The 21,026-nt window shown below is 45.0% G+C and overlaps 4 protein-coding genes across 4 annotated transcripts; 2 read left to right on the top strand and 2 right to left on the bottom strand.

Annotated features, from left to right (window-relative positions):
- Positions 1-256: 256 nt before the first annotated feature.
- C922_03108 (hypothetical protein) lies at positions 257-1,450 on the bottom strand (the record flags this gene model as incomplete). Its single annotated transcript, XM_008818700.1, has 1 exon — positions 257-1,450. One exon carries the CDS (start codon positions 1,448-1,450, stop codon positions 257-259), a length of 1,194 nt encoding a protein of 397 aa, XP_008816922.1.
- Positions 1,451-2,212: 762 nt separating this feature from the next.
- C922_03107 (ABC transporter ATP-binding protein) lies at positions 2,213-3,849 on the top strand (the record flags this gene model as incomplete). The annotated part of the gene is made up of 6 exons (XM_008818699.1): positions 2,213-2,389; positions 2,521-2,620; positions 2,786-3,020; positions 3,200-3,346; positions 3,598-3,686; positions 3,824-3,849. 6 exons carry the CDS (start codon positions 2,213-2,215, stop codon positions 3,847-3,849), a joined length of 774 nt encoding a protein of 257 aa, XP_008816921.1.
- Positions 3,850-4,215: 366 nt separating this feature from the next.
- On the bottom strand, positions 4,216-11,079 carry C922_03106 (serine/threonine protein kinase; the record flags this gene model as incomplete). The annotated part of the gene is made up of 1 exon (XM_008818698.1): positions 4,216-11,079. One exon carries the CDS (start codon positions 11,077-11,079, stop codon positions 4,216-4,218), a length of 6,864 nt encoding a protein of 2,287 aa, XP_008816920.1.
- A 2,022-nt stretch (positions 11,080-13,101) lies between these two features.
- On the top strand, positions 13,102-20,184 carry C922_03105 (hypothetical protein; the record flags this gene model as incomplete). Its single annotated transcript, XM_008818697.1, has 1 exon — positions 13,102-20,184. One exon carries the CDS (start codon positions 13,102-13,104, stop codon positions 20,182-20,184), a length of 7,083 nt encoding a protein of 2,360 aa, XP_008816919.1.
- Positions 20,185-21,026: the final 842 nt, after the last annotated feature.

Here is a 21,026-nt window from a genome sequence, read left to right as displayed (position 1 = left end):
GGGAAAGGGGCGAATGCAAAAAAATGCTGCGCGGCGGGGGGAAATGACAAGTACGCGCATTATAAAGGGGATCATTTGACAATGTGGCACGTCCGCTGCGACGTTTTTAACCTTTGGCAATGTTCATTTGGGATGGGGCAGGCTGGGCGAACGGCATACGCATCATTTTTTGCTCTAGTCGCTTCCACCAATTTGCCCAAATTTTCACCTACCCTCAGCCCACCGCTCAACCTACAGGAAAAGCCGACGCTTTCTCCTAACCCAGTTGGTGCCGCTCGACGAACCAGCTGGTGTAACCCAGAAAATTACCACTTCTTATCTGCGTTCGAATTTCTCGAAAGAACGAGTTGTACATGTACAGATTGTGGTAGGACAAAACGACATTTGCGGTGAGCTCTTGGCACTTGAGCAAATGGTGTATATACGACTTCGTTTCATTTCTAGGCGAATTATCCGTTATGGGGGAATAATCCAGAGCATATTTTGCATCATTTAAGTCTATAATGAAGATGTCTTTATTGTCAAAATTGATATGGTTGATATCGTGCAGTTTGTTTTTGCAATTTTCCTGCAGTGTCTCCATTTTTATGTGCATATTTATAGCCTTTCCATTTCTTGCCAGTTCGTAGGGGAAGTTCGATTCGACGATGTCTATTCCGTGATAAACGGAGTGTAAAATTTCGATGGGGGTGCCTACACTTAGTTGTATTAGCTTCAACTTGTCTGTCGGTAGGGCCGCTAAAATGCTATTCAAATGGCAGGTTCTCTCTTCATTCGATTCGTCGTAACCAATCCCACTTAGCATATACCCCCCAATGACGGTGTCGTACTTATTCAGCATTTCCTCCAGCGTGCCTGTGTCCAAATGGATAGTGGACGGCACGGTCACAATACAGACGGAGTCTCCCCCGAGTTGGTTATCCTTGACACTTTTTATTTTTTTTAAAAATTCCTCCATTAGTGTGATTATTCGTATTTTTCTCTTCTTTCCCACCTCTTCATTTGTTTTTATCTCCTCCGATGGAATGCAGAAAATGTCTGGCTCGAAGATATGGACACATCTGCAAAAGTCGTCTATGGAAAATATGACCGTGTGGTTATTCTGCTTCATCGTTATGTTTTTGTTAATATTTATGGAAAAATTATTTGTCAAAATATTTCTCACGTTCATATATCTGTAGCTGTTTTCAAAGTCGGAGAAGCTGTGAAGGTACGACTTGCTCATTTTTCCTCCATGTCTTGAAAAATAATATTCTTTCGCCTTTGTATATATATCCAAGTTTTTGTATACCTCCTGTAGTGGGCAGTTCAGGATAAATTTCTTCTTCTCTATCTTTCGCAGTAACTCCAAGTTGATATATTCTGGTTGTATGTCATTGGTCAGGATGGTCGTGGCTGGCGTTTCGATGTCCTTTATTCTTTTCACCCGGTATTGGGGAGGCTCCTTCATTTTGCCAATTTCAAAGGGGGGTGACGCTGTTATATATAATGCATGGGTATATACCCGAAGAAGTCGCTGCCAACTATCCCGTCCGCTGACCAAATTGACCGATTCACAAAAAGAACAGGCGAATATCTCCCCACAGCTGTATCCTTATGTGTGCTGGTTTGAGCTCTCAAGGGGGGGAATGCCTCCTGACAATTCTGGCAAACTACAAACGGGGAGAGGATTATCGTTTCCGCTGGCTGCCCTGAGTAAAGAAATTTTAAAAGAAAAAAAAATAAATATATGGCAAAAGGAAATGGCAACAATACGGAGGGATAGCATGTCGAGTGCACCTCCCCCCGGCACGATAACAACAGTTTCCCCAAAACAAAATTGTCAAAATGGGAAGAATGATTTCGCTCTGCATCGGACTTTATGGCACTATCGCTGCAACACCAAGCGGGTCTCACAGGACGACAACCTTTTCAGCCGAACCCCGCAAGTGAGAAAAAAAAAAGGGAACGCATCTCCATGTAATGCGAACTTGTAACAAGTATATAAGCACAACGCATCCTTTTGTTAGCCTCTCTCTTGAGCCCCCTTTTTTCCGTCACCTTTTTCTGTGCGGCTTTAACATGGGTGGTAAAGTAAAACAACCTCGACAACTCCCACCCTAGTGAACACCTAATGTAGCACTCACGTAACTACGATTGACGCATATGGCTAGTCCCTTTGATCATAGAAGTCGCAACAACACTCGTTTCTGTATAGACCTCTCTTCCCCAAATGAACGAAATAGTAATCACCGATTTGAGTTATAATTACTACAATCGAGTAGGAAACAGGAGGACGTCGGCACTGGAAAATGTGAATTTGTCGTTCGGCCGAGGCATGCGAGTTGTCGTTTGTGGAAAAAACGGAGCGGGGAAGAGCACCCTATTGAGCATCATAGCAGGGAGGAAGGTAGGACTGCGGCAACGGTCTCGCCGCGCACGTAGAGGTCTACACAGGTCCACACGGGTGCATATAGGGATATATATATGTACGTATGTATATATGTGTGCACACGCAGGTCCCCCTCCCCCCTTTCACAGCTCGTAAGGGAGGAATCCGTTTTGGTCTTCAACAAACCCGCGTTTCATGACACCACGCTGTCAAGAAGAATCGGCTTCGTCGGGGAGTGGTGGAGCGACGGTATGAGGAAAGACGAAAGAAGCACCTATTCCTATTATTCAGGAGCGAGATATTCCAAAAGGGACCCTCCCCCCCAAATGGGCACTCCCCGCATTTGTTAAATCAATTGGAGGTTATTTCGAGAAAGACTTCACATTGCGCTCTGTTTTCCCACCCCATTCACAGACTACGCCATGAACATCACGGTGAAGGACTTCTTCGCAAAGTACAAAGACTCGAAGAGGTACAGGAAGCTGCTAAAACTGTTTGAAATCAGAGAAGAAAAACTTATATCTTCCGCCTCAAAGGGGGAAAAGAAAAAAATTCAAATTCTTTCCAACTTGGTAACGAGAAAGGACGTGTACATTTTCGATGAAGCAACCGAGTCGCTGGACCTGATATCTCGGAAGCTCTTGCTGGAGTAGGAACAGTCGGGTCTGTCCGCCCGTGCATTTCGATACATGAGGAGTTATCCCACCCTCCCTCCTAGATGCTTCCCCTAAAGGGGGAAAAAACGCACACTCCAACGGAGACATGTACCAACCTATGGTGAACTCTCCCCCCCGCCAACCCATGCGAACGACCATATTCATTGTGCAGGTTCTTAAAGAAGGAATGCATAAAGCACAACTGCATCATCATTTATTCGACCCACATTTTCGATTATATGGAGAAATGGTGTAGCCATATTTTATATCTGTCCAAAGGCTCAGTTGCTTTTTTTTCCAACATAGGAGATGTAACGAGGTAAATGTCCGTGGGAAAAAGAGGAAAAGGGGGAAATAAAGAGGGAAAGAAACAGGGAAAGAAGGAGGGAAAGAAAGGTGTGACCCCTTCCGAACTGCGTCACAACGGAGATCCCCTTCTGTTGACACTCTGCATGGAACGTTTAACATGAACACTGTTGCGGAGATTTGCCAAATACTGCGCATTGCATCCTGCGTGCCAATTTGTGTCCCCATTGACTGATCGGTTGGCCCCTCCCCTCCCCGTTGCAGCTCCAAGGACTACACCTCCCTAGCGGATTATATTTTCGACCATATGATGGATGAGACGAGTGAAGAGCAGCCAATGAAAACCATGGAAGGTACGCCCCTTTAAGCTGCGTCCCCTTTGTGGATGTCTGCACAACGTGTATGTGTCATGTGGTGTGACCCTCTTTCTTTAAGTGTTAAAATCTTGCATAAAAATGCGAATTTAAAAATATCGCTTTTGTTATCGCAGATTTGTTCCTAGCAGATTCGGAATAAATGCGTGATTTTCTTCAGCAAAAATAGAATCGTTCTACGAGGACCAAATGAGACGGAGCAGCGCAACACAGAAATGCCACCCTTGATGAAGTACACCACAAGAACGGTTAGCGTAACTGAGTACACTGCGCAAAAAAAAGGAAAACTCTAATTCATCAATTTTGGGTGGATAAATGGAGACGTACAGAAAGGGGCGATCAAATTGGGGTCCCTCCCCCCCCCACACCTTGGAAGATAACAACGTTTTGAGAATTGTCACCCAACTTTGCTGCGTGTGAGTACCATTACACGTTCGTGCTTCTGTTTTATCTCTAGGTTTGCCCTTTCTTCGTGTCCACAACGTTGAACGGGCGAAGCACCGTCGGGTTAACTTAAAAAAAAGGTGCGCATAAGCAATTGCAGCAAATCCGTGTCCATTTCCGACAAAGAAAATGACTCGCTCGTTTGCAAAAGGAAAAACAAATCCACTGGATCTGTCTTCAACGTGACACACACGAAAAAAAACAAAAAAAGGTTTGCGAAATTGTAGAGCTCCAATGTGTGTATTTTCTCGACGGAGTTAACATCGTACACACTTTTTTCATTGCCCAAAATGAAAAAAAAAAATTTTTTTTTATCTGTCGAATTGGCTTGCTGATGAATTTTCACCTGAATGTTCATAAAAAAAAAAAAGAAAAAATGAGCAAAACTTTTCATCTTATTTTTGTACATCTTCATTTTGCTATGTTTACAGAAGTGGCTCCACATGGGGCTACCTCTCCCCGTAAGTTTGTTAAGATGCCTATAAAATTCATTTTTTGTGTGTTTGTTTTTCTTATAAAAGAGTTTTTTTTTTAAATACAAAGTGGGAATATGCGTGATGTTTCTCTTCCTCTGGTTATAAATAGAAATTAGCTGTTGATTCATCTTGGGGGGAAAAACAAAAACTGGGCCTTCTCCGAAGTGGGGCAAATCGATAAACTCTTTTGCTTCCCTGTCCATGTGAGCAATAAGGTAAACATTGCCCACCTTCAGTACGTTATGTGTGGCCAGCCCGTGGAGAAGCATTTTGGCATTCCGCACAGATTGCATATTTCGAACGGAATGCACATTTTGAATAGATTGCACCCTTTGGAAGGGGCGTCGACTAGCACATGATGGGTAACGCACGTTGAGAGGCAGCTCTGTGTACTTTCCGTTCTTCACAACGATATAAGAGACGAAGTTATGTTTGTCACTGGCTCGAATTTCATTTCCTTCCTGAGAATTTGTAACGAGATGGGCATGCGACTCCAAAGTGTGGAGTGGGTAACTCCCGTTCCTTTTTACTACCACCTGTTGCGGGGGAAACCGTAGAATATTCGTCCCTCGCGTTGGGAAGACAATGTCCTCATTGCGCATATGAGGTTTTTCCCCTGGAAAGACATTATTCACGCTTGTCCCCTCCACCCATTTTAGCAATTCGCTATGCCTCTTTAACTTTGCGTCATAATAAAGATAGAGCTGAACACAGTGTGCATATATTTCGTCGATGGATTTCCTCTTCCTCACGTCAAACTGGAAAAAAAAATGGAAAAATTTTTTAATTTTCTTCAAATTCTTGTCAATTTTTTTGTTAATCATTTTATCGAGTAGGTCTTTCGTCTGATCTATCTTTATGTACAAAAAGATGTTGCACTCATTTGTTAATGCTTCATTTGTAATCATCTCGAAAAGTAGAAAGCCAAGTAACCACACGTCGCTTTTTTGGATGTCTCTTCTTCTCCTGTGAAAGTTTCGCCTCTTCAACAGCTTCTTTTTTAGCAGTCTCTTCATTTCGTCAATCTGTTTGCAATATCGAAATGGGGACTCCTTCCGAATGGTCAATCTCTGGGGGTCGCTTCTTCCCACATGGTTATGACTTTTTTTATTCTTCTTCAGGACGATAATGGCTTGGCTGCTTCCCATTGGGACAACAATTTTAAAGTTCGCTGAATTGGCTGTAATTCGATTGTGGGCTCCTTCTCTGCTCAGCCACTTTGTTGCTAAACCCGCAGTTCTGCTGCGGAATATGTGGTTATCAGTGGCTGTGTCCCCTCTCCTTTTCTCCTTCCGCGTACCCATTTTCATCAGCTCGGGCGCAGCCATCATTTCGTTTCCCCTGCATGTTCGAAAAAATAGGAAATCCTTATTGCTGAAAAAGGCTTTACTTTCTCCAAAGTCGTTAATGACGATGGATGGAAGGTTAGGAACTTCACCCATACTGGGGACATGTTTCCTTTGGACAGCTGTAGCATAACAGTGAGAAGTGGGCACGAAGCTCATTCTGTCCAGATTGATCCCCCCTGTTGTGTTATTCTTCATTGGGTTTAAATTTTCTTCTGTGCTTCCACTTTTCGCCCGTCTCTCCATTTTTGTTGTTTTTATTTTTTTGCATGAATGGGTGAGGTAACTCATCTGGGGTGCAAAAAAGGAGGAAGACGGGTTGTTTCCCATTTGGAGAGGATTTTCTCCCTTCTTGTGATGTCCATTCCGACGACGTGGGGATGCATCAAACGGAGCTTTCCCATTTAATGGTGACACAGCAGATCTGTCATAATTTATCAAAATGTTACTTGAGTTAATGTCAAAATGGATTATCTGTCTTCTATGTATGCGCATAACGGTTTGCACAATTCGTCCGAACAACCTCAAAACAGACGTCACGTGTTGTAACTGGGTTACCCTGATACGGATGCTCTTTCTCAACATGGCATAATATAATGATAAATTCATTTTTGTGGATTTTCCTTCTCTGTATTGTCCCTTCCATTGGGGCATTTCATTTGTTATTTTTTTTAAAATTTTTTCTTTCCTGAACAGTAAATGTCCATTTCTGTCCATTCCCTGGAGGCGCCCAAAGGGCAACACATTTTCACGAACAATTCTTTCTCTTCTTAGCAAGTAATATTCGTGTAAATAATTTATATAATTTTTTAAATTGTCATCATAATGCTGCATTAGTATGTAATAAGTGAAGGTCCTACAATGGCCACTTTTTTTAACCCCGTATTGGTACATTTGGCATATGCTGCCATGCACATGTTTAAATGTTCGGAGGCATTTTATTTCATCGAAGATGTTTTTAAAAGCGTAATTTTCGTTGACATGCTTCTGTATCTTTATCAACTTTATAATGAATGCTTTATGTGGGAAAATTGAATGCGAACATAAGTGTACCGTTCCATTCCCGTCTTCATTTATTTTCCTCAGAAAATGCAAATGCTTCATATCGCTAACCACAGCAAGGTTGTACAGCATCTGCAGTGGGGCGTTACCCTGTATGAATTTTTTTACTCGGCGAAGAAGCTTTTGTCCATTCTGTTGGCTCAAATGAAGCTGCAGCACCTTCATGATCGGTATGTCTTCTGCGTTTATAAGTTCGTCAAGGGGGGCGTACTTGCGGGGAATTTTGGGAAAACTGAACGTCTTCCCCCTCGCGAGGCCGATGTGGTGGTAAAATCTGCCTAGAACGTGTTCATTCTGACCGTAATAATTCTCATTGAAGTAGAAGCAGTTCAGGTCCTTCCTACTGTAGGACGTGCAGAGGGAAAAGATCAGGAGGATTGTCCACGTGGAAACATCGATATTTTTGAGGGCATTCCCAATCGGTGCAACTTTCGCCCATTTGTCTTCCCCTGGACAATCTGACCCATATCTCGCTACCGAATCGGTTTCTTCCCTCGACGAGTGTGCCTTTCCATTAGTTCTGCGCGCCGAATTTACATAACAATCTTGGTGATCATGACGTGTCTCTGAGGACAGCGAGGTGCATAATTCGTTGGTCTGCTCCTCCAAAATGGGGGACTTCTTCTGGATGAAGTACCTTGGGGAGCGGTTCTGAAGACGATTTAATGCAAGGGGGCGAACAAAAATTTCTTTCCCCACCTTTCTACTTCCTACACTATTAGGGTTTCCTGACGGGGGGCTCAAAATGCAGAGGTGGTTATCTTCTTTATTTGTTTCCCTCCCACTGGTGTTACTTTTGCTCCCTATACGAAGAGATTGTTCCTCCCCTTGCTTTCGCATGTCAACTGCTTTGGGTGAGACGCCGTCGGAATGGTCACCGCTGCCATTTTCTCCGAGACAGTGCAGGATGAATTCCAAAATTCTCACCTTGTAAAAGTAAAACTGCAAAAGGAAATTCTTCTGCTCCGATAGGGAAAACAAAATTTTTAAAAATATCGTCAAGAAGGGGGTGGCCCCTTGGGACCTTTTTGCACAACACATGATGGTGAAAAGCAGAAAGTACTTCTTCCCCATATGTATGTAAAACTTGTTTTTTATTTTTCCAAATTTTTCTTTAAAATGGGACAACCATGTCGCTTTTCCTTTTTCTCGAAATGATTCCTCCCCATTGGGAAATGAGAAACAGTGTCTCTTCTGGAGGGGCACCATTTTTTCGCCTTTGAAAATGTGACCCCTTTCGATATACCTCAGGAAGTGCAAATACATCTTATAATATTTTCGAAGCCAAATCCGTTTGCTCCTCCCCTGGTGCAGAATTTGGTGAGCAATAGGCTCTGCCCACTTGAGGGGACATCGACTAGGGGGCCTCCCCTCCCCAGTCTCATCACCATGTATGAGGAGTTCTTCAAAGTGGGAAAAAAACTTCTTTTTTAAAAATATGCACAGAATTTGCTCCTCCACCAGGTGTGCCACTCGCTCGAGATTTACCTCACAATTTGTGCCATATGTGCAATCTGTGCGATCTGTGCAATTTGCCCCACCTGCGCAATCTTCATTTTTATTTTTTCCCAAATGGGGGTTGCCCCTCTTCTGATGACTCCTGTTTATGATTCTTAAGAGCGTTTCAAGGAGGTAGACAAGAACAGGTTTTACCTCCTTCACGTGATGTCCATTCTTCCAAAGTGGCACAAATGGAACGTCAGAACTGCTGGAAAGTTTCCATATGAGCGAGATAAAGAGGCTTTGGTAGTATTCCCCTTCACCCTTTTTGGTAATCACCACGTCTGTTGCGAGTGGGAGTTTCATCCCTGTCTCGATTGGCACTCCATTCTGCTTTCCCCTTTTGTTGGATGTGCCTCCCCTGTTGATAATTGCAATTTTTAGCAGAATATACCTCTTTTTGACGTCCCTCCTGTATTTGCGCATGGCGTGAAAAAGCAAATAAACATACGAGGTGAACACTCGCAGGAAGAGGTATACAAAGGAGTGAAGCTTCTCGGGGGAAAAGTAACTTCCAATCTGTGATGGGTACTTCTTTCCTAAGCGGTTCCCACCTGGTTTGTGCTGCTTTCCTGTAGAGTTCCCTCTTCTACGCTGAACTGTTAGAGCAGCAGGTGTCTTGGAACCCATGCCCCGCGGTCGCAACAGGTGCAGTACTGCTAGAAAGGTCTCCCCGTACGTATGCGTGAAACATTTCATCGTCTGCATCCATTTCGTGATTACTTCAAATTTTTCCCCTTCGATGAGAAGCACTACCTGTTTAGCCCTCTCGCAGAGGGTTATAAGGGACGTGTTTCCCCTTATCAGGTGGGTTATCTGTTCGTTGGGGCTGAGTTTCCCCCCCGTTGGCCTCTTAAAATGGGACACAAGCGATGCATGTACAGTAGTCCCACTTACACCTTTTAGTAGCCCTTTGTGGGAGGCACCCCACTCGTTGATGTGCCAACCGTTTAATCCCTTGAGTGTCATTTTTCTCCTCATGAATGTTGGACCGTTTTCCTTCCAACAGGGTATCGGATCAAGATCCCCCCTTCGTGTGAAAAGAAAATAGTTAAGGTGATTTTTCTTCTCTTCATCGTGTTGTCTACTCTGCATGACTTCTTTATGCCTATTTATCATTTGGAGTACCACCCTTTGGTAGTGGCAGCACTTTTTAAGAAGCTCCATTTCGGGGTAGAAATCCTCCTGATTTGTGTCCTCCTTTGAGCTGACTGGGTGCATTGTGTAGTTGTTGCGTCTAGCGCTAAACCTTCTCGCGGTGTTTCGCATATGAGCGTCTCCAGTTTTGATACGTCTGTTGCACTTATTACAGTAATCTGCTTTCTGCTTCTTACAAACCAACTGAGGTGGTTGTCTTCCCATATGTTTGCCTAAGATAGCTCTGATCAGCACGCTGGAAAATTTGTTGATGTGTCTCCTTCGATGAGTGGTGTTCCCCCCCTGGATGCTGCTCAATGGAGTGGAGTTACTACCTTCACCTCCTCTGCTATTCCACTGCTTAGCCATTTGGTCCCCTTCACGTGGATGTGGCACCCCTTGAGGATGCTTCATAAACTGGCAGCTCACTATATTTGCGAACTTTTTAGATGCCTCTCTTTTGAATGTCTCTCCTTGGAGAGAACTGAGGAAGTGGGCCATGACCTTCCCGCCAGTCCTATACTTGAGAGTCATGCCATTCGTTCGATTTATAAATTGTGTAACACGCGAATGAAAAGATCTGCACAGAACGAAATGCCGTTTTCGAGATGGACGGATGAGGGTGTAGGTGTGGCTACTTCCTATTGTCTCTGCCTTTCCAGGGGGGGAATTCCTTCTCGGGTCATCAAAAGGGGTTACCACTGCTTTGAAGTGTGCATCTTTTCCCTTTTTTTCAAGCCACTCTTCCTGAAGCTGGGGGGCGGGGCTATACTTGGCCAGGTAGAAAAGGAGGCGCGCATCTACACGCTGGGTAAAATTCCCCCACAGGTTATCCCCCCACAGGTTATCCCCCCACAGGTTACCCTTTACGGGGTAGTGCTCGCCGTGGTGGCGCCCCCATCTGGTGCGCTGGCCGCGGGGATAAGATAGCCCCCGCCCGACAGTGCCATTCACATATGCGTAGACAATACTATACGTGCTTATCAAATGGGCCCTTATGAAGACATACCTTAGGGCGCTTCTTGAGAGTGCCTCCCTACGGTGGAGCGAACGCCACAAGTGGGTGCAGTACACACCGTTGTGCGTTCTCCCTTCTGTGCCCTTTCCCCGCTTGCATAGATTGTTACTGACAACGCGGAAGAGCGAGCCAAGGTACTTAAGAATGAAGCCATTTAAGAAGCGAGTCAAAACGTTGGCCAAGTTTCTTCCATTCCGGTGAATAACGATGTATACGACGAGAGTTACATATAGGTGTTTGTTCAGGTGGTGTATTTTTCCCCCCCTTTTGAGGGGGTACCTTTCTACAAAAGAAGTTACAATTTTTCGGAGCTGTGGAATGTCATTTTGTCTTATTTTTTTGTTCACACAAATGTGCTGCATCTTTTTATTCACGTATATTCCCTTCATCTTTTTTGCAAGCGGGTGACGTTTTTCCTTGTAAGTGGGACGGAACGGGACGAGACTGTCCTGCCAACTGTCCACCGCACGGTTAACACAGAGACAGGAAGGTAAAACATCCCCCCGCAAATGATCTACCTCGTGCGCTACACTTCGTACCCCTGTGTGTGTATATATTCCTGTTCGAAGTTTCGCATTAAAAAAAAAAGGGTGGGAGGGGTGAAATACCAACAGTTGGATAATCCGTCGTCTTTACTATTTTCTGTGCAAATTTTGCCTTCTTGGCGGAGCTCCTCCCAGCTGATAAACTGCGCCATTTGCTTCGATGCGTCTCGTTCGCGGACCGTATCAACCATATGCGAATGGGCATGGAGAGGGGCACGTGCTTTTGTGTTTCCCGCGACTGCGGAAAGGGACCTCCTCAACAAAATACGGAGGACTCCTTTTCAAGTGATGGGCAACAAATCTTCAGCGCAGCAGAGATGGGGGAGGGGGCGGCGCAGGAGCAGCTAAACACAACCCACAGTGTACTTATTGCGAAGGGGCAATCCCCCCAAAGGGACGAATTTTTGAAGGCGTAAAGAAAAGGAGAAAGTCCCAAAAAAGGGAAGAAGTGCCAAAAATAAAGGAAAGACTCTCATTTAAACTTACACTCATTGTGCTAAAAAAATGTTTAATCAACTTCTTTTCAAATTAATTCTTCCATTTTGAGGGAGTTAAAGAAAAAAAAAAAGAGTGTACATTTCCGAAGCGTTGTTCCACCACCCTGTCACTGTTTTATAAAAAAGGAAAAGACGTAATTTTACACGACGAAGCATTTCATGTCCACTTTGTTGAGGTCCACCGAAAGAAATGGATTACCAAAAGGGGGAGAAGATGCACGAGAAAAAAATGAATCATACACCGGGAATAAACACTCAGGTGTCTGTATTTTGCTAAACATTTGTGTGTGTTTGTATCTTACGCCTTGGGAGTTATTTCTTCCTTTTTTTTTCTATTCTCCCTGCTCGGATGCCTTCTCCTTCAGTTAAAGCATAGGCACCCCTCAAAGATGGTTGTAACTGGGAGCGACACAAAATTCAGTATCGCCCCGAGGGGGGGTAGCACAGCCCGATAGCATGGCAGCAGTCTTTCCCACGGGGTGGATCATAAAACGAGTTTTTTCCTTTCACACCGCTTCTTTGGAGATCCACAGAGAAGGTAAGAAAAAAAAAAAAAAACTTCACCAATTGGATCCCTCAAGCGCTTACTTTCGCCATTGTTTTTTCACAAGATAAACTCGCCATCTCCTTTTGGAAAGTCTTCGTGTCGCTCCTTTTATGTTTATTTGTGTGTTTCCAAATGGGTGGCCTCTTTCGGCAATTAGCTGCTTCATTCTGATTTTTTTTGTTTTCTTCACATTCATGTTGATTTTTATTTTATTTACTTTTTTTTTTTTGTCAATTCGTCCTTTTAGTATATTCTCCTGCGCGCTTTTGCGAGGTAGTTTCACGAGGCAATTTTCCTGGGCGATTTTCCCCTCAGTTTTGTTCCCGCCGTTTATCCTTTTTGCACGTCCTGCCCCTCGCCATTTTTGTCTTTCCCCGTTTTTTATTAGTATGTATATATTTTCGCTCCTCCCCCCTTCACGCGCTTTAAAATTTGTAAGCATGTCCAAGGGAGCGTTCCTTTCTCTCCATTTGTAATTGCTGCATGTTTAAAGATGCCTTAATCCATCGTGACAATTGCACACGTGTGAGAAGCGCAGCAAGGGGAGGATCTCGTGAGGGGAGAATATCTGTCGCTGTACCTTCAAGAAAATGCTATACCACTTTATGCAAAATTGATAGTGGCAAGAAGACCCTCCCCTGTCTGCTTCCCACCGGGCAGTCATCCTTGCCTGTGTATGGGCGGGTCCACCCTTCAGGGAGTAGACAGTTGGGGAAAAAGAAGCGGAACAGGAAAAAACGCGGAAGAGAGAGAGAAAAAAAAGGAGCCCAAGAGGAAGCCTTTCGCCAGGAACTCACAACGCGGAAAGAGACGGCACCCAAAATGAACCACCGCAGGAAGGGGAAACGAAAATACAAACTCAACTCCATAGACATAGAACTGGAGGCCTTCATCTTTGGGTGCTTCTTCTACACGTGGAATAAAATCTTCACCGAAAATGTGAGGAAGAAGAAGAAGGGAAACAAAAGGAGCACCAGCGGAGTAAATAAGCTCAGCTTCAGGGTGAGCAGCAGCAAAGGAGCAGCAGCAGGAGCAGCGGGAGGAAGAAGCATCCAAAGTCTCAGTGTCGGGAAGACGACAAACACCGTTAAGAGAAAGTCGAACCCGGTGGTTGCGCCCAATAAGACGTGTGCAGTTAAAACTGCGAACGCTTTGGAAGTGCCAACATTGGAGAAGCACACCAGCAGAAAAAGCTGCGGAGACAATGAAGGCACTTTGCCACACGCGTCATCTAGCCACATTCGTAGCAACTTAAGTGAAGAATTCCAAAGGAAATACAAAATAGACATTGACGACCTTAACGAGCAGTTACTCCATTTTGTTAAGCTAAACTTCTGCTTGAATGAGAACAACTTTCACATTTTTCACGATTTATATTCTTTTTATGACCACATAAGGGAGGAGAAAAAGGACGAGGAGGTTTATGTGCACCGCGTTTTCCTTAAAACCGATGAGGGTTGCGCGCCGCAGGGAGGAGAATGGATGAGCAGTCCAGAGGGGACCAGCATGGGAGGGAGAAGCGCAGTAGGTGAGAACAGCCTCAGGGGGGGTTCTTCGCAGAGGAGGGGGACCCATAAGGGGGCCCAAAAGGTGTGCACTTCAGACGGTTCAAAGGTACCCCGGATGGACGCTTCAAAGTTGTCCGTCGCGGATTGGTCGAACCATACTTGCACATGGCCAGCCAAGTGCCCGTTCTGTGAACTGCCGCAGAGCAAAGAAAAGGGAGTTAAAGCACTAAGGAGACAGAAGTTCATACACGCATGCATACGGAGGGTATACGGAGAGAAGAACCTCCAATTGGTAAACAAATGCATTATAAACATAAAAACGTTTGATGATAGCTTCATCCACTCGATTACCATCGAAAGATTATTCAGCTACATAAACGAAGGGGACAACAGAAATTTGCTCTTCTTCTGGTTCGAATTTTTGAATGTCCTTCTAAAGGTTACAATGAACAAGCAGCGGATGATTCAAATTTTTTTTTTCTTTTGTGTAAAAAATTTACTCATAAGTACCTACTTTAACAGAGAGCAGATGATGGGGGGTGGTGATGAGTTCACCGCGGGGAAAACTTTCTCGACAAAAGGACAGGAAAAAAATCCTTTCCTCACAAAGATGCTAAAAAAGTACAAGTGTGAAACGTTCAGCAACATCGTCCTGAATAACAATTACAGACTTTTGCAAAATCTATTCGATTATTTTTTTATGGTATGCTCAACGAGCAGTTTGAAATTTTACGACAATTTTTTTTTGAATGTCCAGATGATTAATTTTATTTATCTTGTGCAGGTAAATTTTTTTCACTATTACTACATCGGTCTTTGTTCGAAGTTTTTCCGATGGGAGGCTGCCAATCGGGGGGAAAGAAGGGGGCTGGTCATCTCTACTTCGCAGCGGGGAAGCGGCTACATCATTCGGCTTCCAAAGCAGACAGAACTTGCTAAGGACGTGAAGGAGAAAATCGGCCCCTTCAGTCGCCTAAAGAGGAAAGATGGAGAAGCAGTCAATCCTGCTACTAACCTATGCACTGTGAAAAAGGGGCAGAGAAAGGAATCCACAGTTGGGGCAAAGTTCAGGAGGGTGACTGGAGGAGGGGGGGGTCTCCAAAAAGGGCGAGTGTCCGCTGAGGGAGAGCAGATTGGCCCCATGAGTCAATTCACCTGCACTGAGGAGTTTTCCTCGCCCCATGGGAGAAGCTCCATCGGGGGCATCTCCATTGGGAAGCACTACAACGTGGGTGGGAAGCGGCCCTGTAAGGTTAATCTGAGTTACCACAACTATGTGCGTGGGGGGCGGGGCAGACAGGGCAGACATGGCATGCAGTTCAGCATCAGTCGATACGTGGCCCGTCATATGGGGGGGCAGACCCCGATGGAAAACACCAAGATTGGGCCGCTGGAGAGTAGGAAGGTGGCCCCCATGGACAGTAATATGACCGCCCCGCTGCCTCCCAATGAGGAGATGCAGCAGGCCCCCCCCGCAAAGCGCCTCGCGCGAAACCTGAAAATATTTTTCAGCCGATCGAACATCTTCCTGAACAAGTACATTCAATCAGAGCAGCTAACCAAGCAGAGCAACATCTTCTCCTTCCTCTTCGACGCGCTGCCATCAGACAATCTGCATAGCAACGTCAGCAACACCCTGGAGCCGTATATCCTTTCTATATTCTCCAAGTACCAGTTCATCCAAGTAGACGATTTTGTGGAGAGTCTCAAACGATTATACAATTTGAAGAGGGAAAGAAAAAAAGGAAAAAAAAAAATCCTGCAAAATAGCGAACAATCTAATGTGAAATTCCTCAATGACCTACAGGGATTTAATTACATATATCACAATTTAAAAAATGATTACCTCATGCTGGCGGAGAGCTTATATTTTGACATGCAGGGCGAGAGGGAAAAGGGGAAGCAGAAGGAGAAGGGGACGGAAAAGGCCAAGGACACAAGGCAAAAGCATAAGTACAACAAAGTGCGAATTTCCAATTTAATCCAAAACGAAAAGACAGACACGTTCAGAAATGTGTCCATATATAAATTCTCGTCGAAAAAGTGGACCGTCCAACACAACCTCTTTAATATATACTTGGAGTGTAGCTTGTTGAACAAGGCATTGAAGTTGCTGATGATTGATTTCAATTTCTCCTTCTCCCTCACCTCCGAAGTTATTTTCCTCTACAAAATGTACCTCATTGAATTGAAAAGGAAAAATATCTTGTTCGCATTCGAAAATTTGAGTATGTCTTTTAACAAGTGTTTTATTCTTTTGAAAAAATATCTTTGCAATCCTACGTCCTTCAAATTACTGTCTTTGATTTCCCTCCATTTTAGTAACCTCATTTTTAACTACCCTTTTTTAAGGGCTTATCTCTCCTTCTGTCCGAATGACAAGATTAGATTTCTGAGGAGTAATATAATTTTGCATGAAAATGTCACAGCCAACTGCTACTACAATGATTACTTTAGTCACAAAAATGACGTCGATGGTTTAAATTTACTGTGTGAAGATGGATGGGATGGAAGGGGGCGTTGTCGATCCGTGCAGGAGGAGGGGTCCGGGAACAGCCGCAGAGAGGCTCTGCCAGAGGAAATTTCCAGCTGTGTGGGGGAAGAGGCGGCCTCCTCGCCCCGCCCCTGCAATTCACGCGCCATGTACACCTCTCAAGGGTTGTACAATTGGCAGAATAACTCTGTTGACTCTGGTGGGCGGTTCGCACCTCTTTGCGTCGTGAGGGGGGAGATGTCTCCGTCTGGCAGGGACCCAGGGGGGAACGAGGGGGAGAGGGGCTCCGCATTGGCTTCATACGGTCAATGCGGCCAATACGACCACTGCTTCGAAGCAGGTGCACGGGACAAGCGTGGCCTGCGGAGCGACTCAGTGGCCCCCTCCGCCAGAGGACCCTTCCCGTCTGACGAAGAACCCTTTTGCGGAAATGCGGCGATAGACCTCTGCAGAAGTATCGCGCGAGGAGCTGCCTCCAGCAGGGGGGGAGGAAACAACCACAGGAATGCATCCCGTAGAAGTCCGTCTCATAGAAATGCCTTCCATAGAAGTGCCCCCCATAGAAGTGCGTCCCGCATAAGTTCATCTCGAAGAGCCAACCTCAGGGGGGATCATCGCACGTGGAGCCACTCCAGCGACGAATCCTCACACGAGGGGGGAAGTGGAAGACACCACCGCTTTCTCAGTCAGCAAGATCATCTGTTCATGCGGAAAATTGTACAAAGTTTCAACTTCATTTTTAATATACTGGACAAAATGGTAACCAGCTGCGAGGTGTCCTTCCTGAGTAAGGAAGCGGCAGGGCGGGTCTTCCACCGCCCAACTGGGAAGCGGCCAACTGGAGAGCGGCCAAACGTGCACCTGCAGATGGGCCGCCCCCCCCTGGAGCCTCCCCCCTTTGACACCCCGTACATCCACGCGCAGAACAGCTACCAAGAGAACGTAGGAAACATGACGAACTTCATAAAGGAAGTGGTAAACAAAGTGGACTCTTACTTTTGCGAAAATTTTAGCCGAAAGGATATCAAAAAGCATATTGAACAATTGGAGAGAAAAAAGTACAGTCATTTCTTATACGAGTCCAAGGCAATGAGATCAATGAGAGAAGCACATGACGATTCGTTCTTCTGCTGTCTAGAGTTTCTATTTCTGGCATACATATGCTCCAACTATTTCTCCGATCATGTGTCTGGAAGCTACAAGGATTGCTTCAAATCATTTAACTTCAATAACATCTGGCCAAGCAACCAGCAGATAAAGGTGAAGATTTTGCTCTCCCTGATACACTTGCTTCTTCACCAGATTAACGTGATAAATTTGAACCCCTTCTTCTTGCAGATTCTGAAAATAATTTTGAATAAATTTTACAGCCATTTGGATTACAACGACGTGCAGATGTTTCAGTACATATATATGAGCCTGTCCAATGAGACTTTGTTTTCTTCTTTCTCCATCTGTGATGAGATTCGGGATGTTATCAGGGGTAGCTTCGGCTCGGTGAGGGAGTTTTCTTATGTCTTCGACTTATCGAGGAGGAGGGACGCCTTCTCGCTGTGCCGACTTGGCTGCGCGGGGGACGATCCCCTCGGGGAGGACCTTTTCGTCACGAACCTTTTGGAATTCCTCCTGCGGGGAGATGCGGCGGTGCGAAAGGAGGAGAAGCGAAAAGGGGGGAAGCGGAAAGAGGACAGACCAAACGTGGCAGAGCTGCTCAACGGGGAGAGGCCAGATGTGATAGAGCTGCCCAAGGGGGACCCCCTGAACGAGACAGCCCTATGGGAGGACACGCCCTTCAGTGAGTGCCCACACAACGAGACAATTAGAGATGACTCTGCTGTGGGTGAATGGGTCGACCGCTTTTCGACGCAGGGGGAAGACGAGCAATATGGAAGTCACCCAAAGTACCAGTTTGACGATTTCAAAAGCGAGGCCTCCTTTGAGAAGAACGACTTTGTTTTTTTTAAAAAGAGTGAAAAGTGGGGGGGAAGAGACCAAATAACGAAACAAGGGGGGAGAAGCTCCTTTCTGGACAACATACTCCTCCACCTAGATAAAAAAAATACCAATGGAAAGAGAAGCCCAATGAAGAGAATCCCCTCCTCGGATGAGGCAGCAGAGCGACACAATAATGGTACCCATACGAAACTTCATCGTACAGGGAGAAGACACCTCCCGATGAGGGAAAAAACCCACGGGGGACAGAAAAGTGCAGAGGAGAAATACAAACAAATGTTGTACCATTTTAAAGTCAGCAAAGAGGAATATATAGAAAATAACCTAAACAGGCGAAACGAATGGCTGATACGATTGAAGACGTGGAGAGATCGTTACCATTACTATGAGAATGTGAAGCCAGATCATTACGAGGCATACCATTTGGAGAAAGAATACTACCTACCAGAGGAACTATTTGAAACCAACTGTTTCATCCTAGCGGAAGAGAAACATCAGATGAGAATCGGATTTAATCTCGAAAAAAATAACTACCTTTCTGAATGCCTAAATTTATTAAGAATGATAGACTTATACATGGAATGTAGAAGCAGTACATACAACAGGCCACTGTATTTTGTAAAAAGTTTAATCGTCACATGCTTAAGTGTGAGCTATTCTAGGCATCTGTCTGTGGTGTATATACATGCCCTCATACGACTATGTCTATTCGAACTGCGCATGGATAATGCTCATACGTCTGTCTGCATTCTGCTGGAGATTTTAACTCATTTTGAGCAGATCAAAAGTTATCGAAATGTGATGGGCATTATTTTTTACCTCTGCGGGTACTCGCTACTACACCAGTTTAACTTGCAGTCGGAGCGACTGGAAGGGGAACGAAGGAAAAGGGAACTCATAAAGGAATACCATCACCATCTAAATATGAAGAGGGAAATTTTCGGCTCTTTTCAGCGATGTAAACTGGGCAGGTCCACCTTTGGGAAGAGTTGCAACACATCTCATAAGAGTGGCAACCCCCTTGATGAGAATTGCAAGACACCTGACATTTCTCCGATTGGAACAGAGAGGTCCCACGTTTGCAACAATCAAGAGGGAGAGGATCAAGGGGCCGCCGACTCCGACAGCACCAACGGGGGGGAACGCGCTATTGGCTCAGTTGCCATGAGTGAAGGAAGGAATCTAGACCCCACACTATCCGAGCATAGTCACCGAAGCAGTAATTATACGTCCAGCCCACAGGCCAGGCAGAAGTCCGCCCCGGAACACTTTGCCAGAAGCGTGGAGAGGAGAACAAGCAGCTGCGTGAAGGGGAGCCTCTCCAAGGGCGGCTCCGCAAAGTGTGCCAGGAAGCTAATCCCGCTAGTGAAGAACCAAATAAAAATCACCGACTACTTTTCCAATGTGAAGAACGAAAAGGTGCAAGAGGCACTTTCAGACGCGGACTCCACCATATTGGACAGCGATCATATTCACCTGAACAGTTCAGAAAAAAAGTGCGTAAAGAAAAGAAGAAAAAATGATGGATTAACCCATTACGTAGTCCAGCAGCAGGAGAGGCCCCCCACGGAGACAAATTTGCAAAATAAGAACGATCAGCCGTACGACACACTTGAAGAGATAAATAAGAAGCAATTTTTTTTACTTTTAATTTGCTTCTACATGAAGCGAGCTCTCTACCACTGGGAGAATGACGGAGATGCGGTGGGAATTTCCAATGGAATTCAACAGAAGAGAAGGATGAAAGATGCTCTCTTCTTCCTCATGTCTTCTTATAAATTTTTTTACAAATCATCTCTTTTTTTGTCAAAGCATGAACGGATTGGGAGTTTTAAATTTCCACTTTTTGACTTCCAGCTTTTTGAGGCGTATAAGACGTTTTACGCCTTCTACAGGGGGGCCTTTCTCCGGTGCTGCAACGCCAATGTGACGTTCGCCTCGCGGGGTTGACTTCACCACTGTTGTAGCGGCAGCGATTCGTGCGCCCATCCATTTGTCTGTCCACCCACTCGTCCATGAACTAGTCCATTAGCTAATTTTTTTTTTTTTTTTTTTTTGTTGTTCATATGCCAGCGCTCATGTGCGATACGACTCCTGGTGGGTGTTTTTTTTTCTGTTTTTTTTTTATCCGCTCCTCTTCCCCCATTTTCGAAAAACGAGAAGAGGTGAGGACCCCACTACGCACAACACAACAACTTTCTGGAGTTGCCCTCATTCGGCGGATTCATTCGATTGTACAAGACAAAACGGGTCACTGGTCATTGTTGCGCGGGCCGCAGCTAAAAGGTAAAAAAAAAAAGTTCAAATGATGACAAAAGGGCGGCATCGTAAGTGTTCAAAATGTGCCTTGCGTTACACTTTCTTTTATGTGAATAAATCGTGCCTTGCCTTCACCTTTTTTTTGTATGGAATGGAAAAGGCACATCTCCCAGTAGGCACGCCAGGAGAGCCCCACACTACAGCAGCTTAAAAGGGCTAAACTGGCGCGCAAAAAAAAAAAAATTACACACATGTAGCTGTGTTCCTCTTGTGCATATTTAAGAACCACGCGGGGTGATCCCTCCGTGATGTTTTTTTTATAAAGATGTAGATATGAAAAGTCAATCAAAGTTGATCGCCACCTTCTACCGCAGCGCAGCGTGGAAATAGCACGAGAGAGGCTTACAATTTGTTTATCCCTTCTTTGGCGCCACAACAAAGTGAGGAGAAATGAAACAGCAAAGAAGCTTTGCAAAATGGCAGCGCGGGAATTAATCATTGCAACTTTTCCGCAAAAGCGAATGCGCCAACTC

This window comes from Plasmodium inui (genome assembly GCF_000524495.1).
Source record: "Plasmodium inui San Antonio 1 unplaced genomic scaffold supercont1.12, whole genome shotgun sequence".
NCBI lineage: Eukaryota > Apicomplexa > Aconoidasida > Haemosporida > Plasmodiidae > Plasmodium > Plasmodium inui.
The sequence above is the reverse complement of the archived record's forward strand: the minus strand, read 5'-3'. Positions and strand labels throughout refer to the sequence as shown.